This window comes from Tupaia chinensis, unplaced genomic scaffold (genome assembly GCF_000334495.1).
Source record: "Tupaia chinensis unplaced genomic scaffold, TupChi_1.0 Scaffold145652_1, whole genome shotgun sequence".
NCBI lineage: Eukaryota > Metazoa > Chordata > Mammalia > Scandentia > Tupaiidae > Tupaia > Tupaia belangeri.
In genome coordinates, this window is record NW_006205509.1 from 1,068,171 (window position 1) to 1,074,385 (window position 6,215).

Below are 6,215 nucleotides of genomic sequence, written 5' to 3' on the forward strand. Positions count from 1 at the left end.
AAAAAAAAAAAAAAAAAGATAAAACCAAAAGCTTATTCTTTGAAAAGACTAGGAAGACTTAAGGGGGGGGGGTGGCAGGAAGAGAAGAGATACAAGTAAGCCATATAAACAAAGCAGAGGCTTTACAAATAAGGAGAGTATTGTAAATAATGTGATAAATTTGAAAGCTTATATAAAACAGCTTACACAAAAAAGTATTCTAGAAAAAATAATTTTACCAAAATTGGTTAAAGAAACAAAGCACTGACAGGACTTGGTAACAGGTGGGAGATGGGAAATAAAAAAAGGTATGCTGACAATGACTTTTTTTTTCTTGAGAGAGGTTTTCGCTATAGGGCGTGTGGGCTTGCCAGACAGACAGAGAGAGACAGAGAGACAGAAAGCGAGTAATCACCCCCCAGAGGCGATGGTCACACCGCAATCCCTTCTCCTCCATTCTCCTCTCGGGATCTTGGGCACACACACACACGCAGCCGGCGTGAGGTTTAAGCCACCAGGTCTGGGACGCGAACTGCGGTCGACTACGTGGGAGTCCAGCGACATAGCCATTACGCTAACTGCTGGTTCGACAATGACTTTTAAGTCTCTATGGATGCGAGGTGTTTACTAAGAAGGAAAAAACTAGAAGAGAAGCTAGGAAGAGGTTTGATGTGATAGTTGGTTTTTTTCTTGGGTATGTGTGTATATATAGGGAAGATTGGGGTTGGAGGTAGTGGTAAAGGGTGGTATGCAAGAGTCATAAGTCTAATTTTGGATATGTTGCAATGGGAGTGTTTTTAATATATATAAATGGAGAAGTTATACATGTAGTTGGATCTCTGGACCAGATCCAGCTCAGGAGAGTTTGGGTCAAAGAAACATTATTTGGGAGTTATCTGTATTCAGATAAAAATTAAAGCCACAGATGTAGCTGAAGTAATCTAAGGAGACAGAGTATTTGTTCTCAAAGTATGGTCCCAGCAACCTCAACATTACCTACGAACCTGACAGAAATGCAAATTCCCAGGATCTACTGGATCAGAAACTGAGAATGAGACCCTGCACCCTGCGTATTAACAACATCTCCTATAACTGTGACATGAGCTACAATATGAGAACCACTGATGGAGCAAGAAGTCAACAAAGCTTGGGGCCTTGCCTTAAGGACCCCAAGAATTGGGGCCAGCCAGTGCCACAGTGGTTAAGATGGCTGGATCCCACATGGCTGACTGTGTGGTTTGGATCCCGGATCCGGTGGTCTGCAAAAACACACCAGGAGGGCTGGCAGGCAGCATGGTGGTTTAAGGACGCTGGACTCTCACATGGCTAACTGCAGTTTGAGCCTCAAACTTGGCAGCTTGCTTTCTCATTCTCTCTCTCTCTCTCTCTCTCTCTCTCTCTCTCTCTTTCTCTGGTCAAGTTAAAACAAATAAAGTTAAATAAAATAATTCTTGAAAAAAAAAAAAAAACACTGGGGGTGTATGCATGCAGGCCTAAAATCCTGACAGAATGGAGAGAAGGGGCTGTGGTGTGGCCATCCTCCCTGGGAGGTGCTTTCTCACTTTCTCTCTCTCCCTCTCTCTTTCTCTGGTAAGTGCACACACCTTATAGCAAAATTTAAAATAACATAAAAAAATCCTAACATTTAACAATAGAAGATGAGCCGGCAAAGGTGACTAAGAGCAGCAGAAAAAGAAAGAGTATGAAAATGAGGAGAGTGCTTCAAAAGTGATGTCTGGACGTGGTTCGCGTCCTGGACCCGGTGGCTTAAAGCTCACGCGGGGCACGTGTGCGTGCATGCCCAAGATCCTGAGAGGAGAATGGAGGAGAAGGGACTGCGGTGTGACCATCCCCTCTGGGGGGTGATTTCTCGCTTACTGTCTCTCTGTCTCTCTCTCTCTCTCTGTCTGTCTGGCGAGCGCACATGCCCTGTAGCGAAAACCTCTCCAAAAAAAAAAAAGTGATATCTGGAGATACACCGTGCAAAATATCACTGAGATTGGATGATGACAGTTCCAGAAGGGCTTATAGTGGGTCATTGAGAAAAGAGAGATCGTAAGTAGAGAAAGTTTGAGGTAGTTTGACTATAAAGAGATGACAGAGAGTGTAGAGACATAAGTGGCTGACAAGTAAAGGGAGTTTTCCTTTTGGTTGGTTTGTTTCAATAGGACAGTAATGAGTCTGATGAACTGCTGAAGGGAGAATCTGCCTGCAAGGGAGCCAGAAGCTGTATGAGAGCCAGGGACTGACAGTGGCACACCACAGGGCAGTGCAGCTGTCTGTCTCAGCGGGAGGAGGATTTTACTACTGACAGCATTTAGTACCGCTACACATAGTGATCATAAAAACGGACCAACTCTTTGTCAGTTTTAGTACTGCCTTTCTTATTCTCTACAGAAACTGTCCCCCTTACTGCCTGCACCCACGGTGGACCATCCCTGCTCCCCTGTCCTTGCTGCCTGGGTAGTGCAAGATTTCTAAGTAAGAAGGGGTCAGGATCTAAGGATTGCCCTTGGAAAGAAGGGACAGATAACCTTCTTAACCAGAAGGAAGGCCATAAAAATGGATGAGCGCAAATGTGGATATTTTGAAGTCTGGTAGAAGCAAACTGAAGGAGCTGCTATTGAAGGGCTTCTATTTCCTCTTGTGAGGTCATCTGGCAAGACCAATCCTACCGAGAGATAGATATGTTGCATTCTTTTGGCCTCTTGCAATTAAACATATGGCTTGTCAAATACTCAGTAAGCAACTTTCTATTTATGATGTGGCTCCCCATGCAGGATTGCCCATGGGGCAAGAATGTGCTGACCGTACAGATTTCTCACAGTAAATTCATAAGCTGGTTTTTAAACATGATTTGGTTTCTATGTAGCCTAACTGCAGAAAACAGATCATAGTCCTTTTCATAGTTACATTTCTTATTTAACTGTTCTCTCCGGATCTGAACGCTTTAGTACAAAATGACTGTGGATCTATAGAGGCATGGACCAGATAGATCCAGGATTGAGAAGAAAATCAGGGTAACTCTTCCACCCCCACTTTGTCATGCATTACTCAGCAAAAGTTAGCTTTTCATTAGCTGTCACTGGCCCAATTTCCATCTCTTGTCTCTCAATTCATTTCTACATCCATCTGTTCATTAAGATATTTTAAATTGGCTGCCACTGTATTGACCTGCTAGTTTTTATAGGGAGGTATTTTCAAGAAAAATGCAGGAAAGAAAACAAGGACTTCCATTGGAAAGGAAATCTACTGCTAAACTACCATTATTTATTTTATTATTCATTCAACAAATATTTACAGATCATAAACACCATGCAAGGCTTAATATGAGAACTGCAGAGATATAAAGTCCTTGCAGTATTTATACTCTAGTAATAAAAGCAATTAGTGAGACTGACAGGTGGCATGGTAGTTAAGGGGCACTGGACTCCCACAGGGCTGACCAGTTTGAGTCCCGGACCTGGTGGCTTACTTTCTCACTTTCTCTCTCTCTCTCTCTCTCTGTCCCTCTCTGGTCAAATTTAAAAATAAGTGAATAAATACTAAAGTTAAATAATTTTAAAAAATAGTTAAAATTAACTCCGCAAATGACAGGTTTATAGAAACATACTTTGATTACAGAGGAGACATCAGAAATAAAGAAAAAAACACCTTACAGGAAAAGTGATTAAAGCAGAAACAGGTTACAAACCAAACTCCAGAATCTGGGTGATTTCGAAAATAAAATGATTTAGAGACAGCCTTGCTTTGAGGCTAAGGTGATGGCAACTTATTTGGAATTAAAGTGACTCAGGATTTTGTGATTTATAAAGAACATGTCAGTCTCTTTATAAAGCAGTAAGTCCAGCTGTGAACTAACCTACAAGTTTACTTAGGGCCTTGTCCCTAAATCCTCAAGCCCTCTAATCCTGGAGTTGTCCTGCACTACCAATCGATATTTCCTTCCTGTCTTGCTCTCTCTCGTTGCTGCTCTCCACCACAGTCCATGCTCTTCCATAAGAAAAGATAAAGTTTTTCTATAGCCTAGAATTTTCTGCCATTGAATCATCTCAACTATGCAAAGTCACACACTACCACCCAAGATCAGGGTAAATGATCTGATCTCCTTGGGTATTTTTAAAGTGCCTACCACATACCAGATGCTTACTTAAGATTCATTTCCTCTTTTCTTTCTTTCCTTCCCTTCTTTTTCCTCTCTCTCCTAGTAAGGAAGGGGGAGGAAAAATAGCAACAAGCAAAAGACACATCTCTTGTAACACAGTAGCTCTTCGGTATAAAAATAATGACAACATTGAAACTGTTTTCCGCTTCCTACCTTGTGTCTGTGGGCTGTAAGGAGACAGGAGTTTGGACCTTTTCTTTTCATATCCCTTCTGTGTGATGTCCCCTAAAATAGCAAGAAAAAAGAAATAGGTTATGCATTATTCTTACTTGCGGTTGTTCACTGTAAAAATGAAATTAATCATAGTGTTAGAGAACTACCACATATAGAGTGGGGGGAATGTATGGTTCTTTGCCAAGGATCTTGCTATGTGTGATTTCCCACAGGCTTGCTACCGACTTCTTGTGGAAGACTGTAGGGTTTGTCCGTACAATCTTGCATAGCAATATGCTGCATACTGTGATGGAGATTCCCAAGTTCTTAGGCACCCTCAGTTTCTTTGGTATTTGAGTTATTCCAAAATGGAATGCTGCAAGGCTGATAAGACAATGATTTTCTCCCAAAGAAGATCAACTCCCAAAGAAGATATAACTGGTTTGTGAGGTGTTAATTACATTGCTATAGAGAAGCGTATAAAGTCTAGTTAAGGGAAGAAGTTAAGGTTCAGGCCCTGGGACAGGATATTTAAAAGACCTTTCTGTACTCTAACACCCTTGCTGGAACCAGGACTGGAATTCCTACATCCCTTCTTCTCACTTATGGCTGTCTTTCCCACAGGGCTAAATTTTAAAATACACACGGAACACTCACAAATACATATATAACATACGCAATAAGAAATGTGCATAGGTACACAAAAATCAATATAGGAACATTCTGCACCCCATTCATTGCAGTGAAAAAACTGGAAGCAATCTAAATGCTTACATCTCTATCAGCAGCTTTCAATGAGGAATGATTTTCTCCCCAGGAGACATCTGACAATGTCTAGAAACATTTTTGCCACAACTAGAGTGAGTGATGCTACTGGCATCTAGAGGCCAGAGATGATGCTAAACATCCAGCAATGCACAGGACAGTCCATAATGAAGACCTATGTAGTCCAAATGTCAATAATGCTAGCGACAAAAAACTCTGACCTACGTGTTCATGCACACACAGATATGGAGAGAAAATACATGAATACACCAAAATATTAACAGTGACTATGGTTTATTTATAAGATTATGGGTTAGGGGCCAGCTCTGTAGACTGGTGGTTAAGGCAGCTGAATGCCTCATGGTTGACTGTGGTTCCACTCTCGGCCCTAGTAGATTGAAAAACAAATCAGGCATTTGTATGTGCATGGCTCAAATCCCCACAGGGTGGAGAAGTGGAGAAGGGATTGTGGCATGGCCACACCATACTGGGGCGCAGGGGAGGGGGGCTTTCCCCCTTTTACGCTTTTTCTGTTTTCTCTCTGGTGAACACACACATCCTCCAGCAATTAAAAAAAAATTAAAATAGGGACCAACAGTTGGTGTAATGGCTATGTCGCTGAACTCCCATGTAGCTGACCACAGTTAGAGTCCCGGACCCGATGGCTTAAACTCACACTGGGCGCATGTATGTGCGTGCTCAAGATCCTTAGAGAAGAATGGAGGGAAGGGATTGTAGCGTGGTCATCCCCCAACCCCTGGGGGTGGGGGGTGATTTCTCACTTTCTGTCTCTGTTTTTCCGGTGAGCACACGCACCCTATAGCAGAAACCTCTCTAAAATAAATAAATAAATAAATAAATAAATAGAAACACAAATAAATAAAAAGATTATGGGTTTCAGCTTTTCTTTTCTTTTTACCTATATTTTTAAATTCTACAATGAACATTTATAGGGCCAGCAGTTAGCATAATGGCTATGTCGCTGAACTCCCATGTAGTCGAGCACGGTTCAAGTCCCAGACCCAGTGGCTTAAACTCAAGCCAGGTGTGTGTGCGCGTGTGAGCCCAAGATCCCAAGAGGAGAATGGAGGAGAAGGGATTGCAGCATGGCCATTCACCCAGGGAGTGATTTCTTGCTTTCTGTCTCTGTCTT

At 42.1% G+C, this 6,215-nt stretch overlaps 1 protein-coding gene across 2 annotated transcripts in view; it reads right to left on the bottom strand.

The window, feature by feature from the left end:
* Nucleotides 1–4,369, bottom strand: part of DIP2B (DIP2 acetate--CoA ligase B (putative)) — a gene marked incomplete at its 5' end in the record, with an annotated part of 144,588 nt that extends 140,219 nt beyond the window's left edge. For both annotated transcript variants that reach the window (XM_014584082.2, XM_014584081.2), the window contains 1 exon segment: nucleotides 4,298–4,369. In XM_014584082.2, the coding sequence (XP_014439568.1) occupies nucleotides 4,298–4,369 (72 nt within the window).
* Between the last annotated feature and the right edge of the window lie 1,846 nt (nucleotides 4,370–6,215).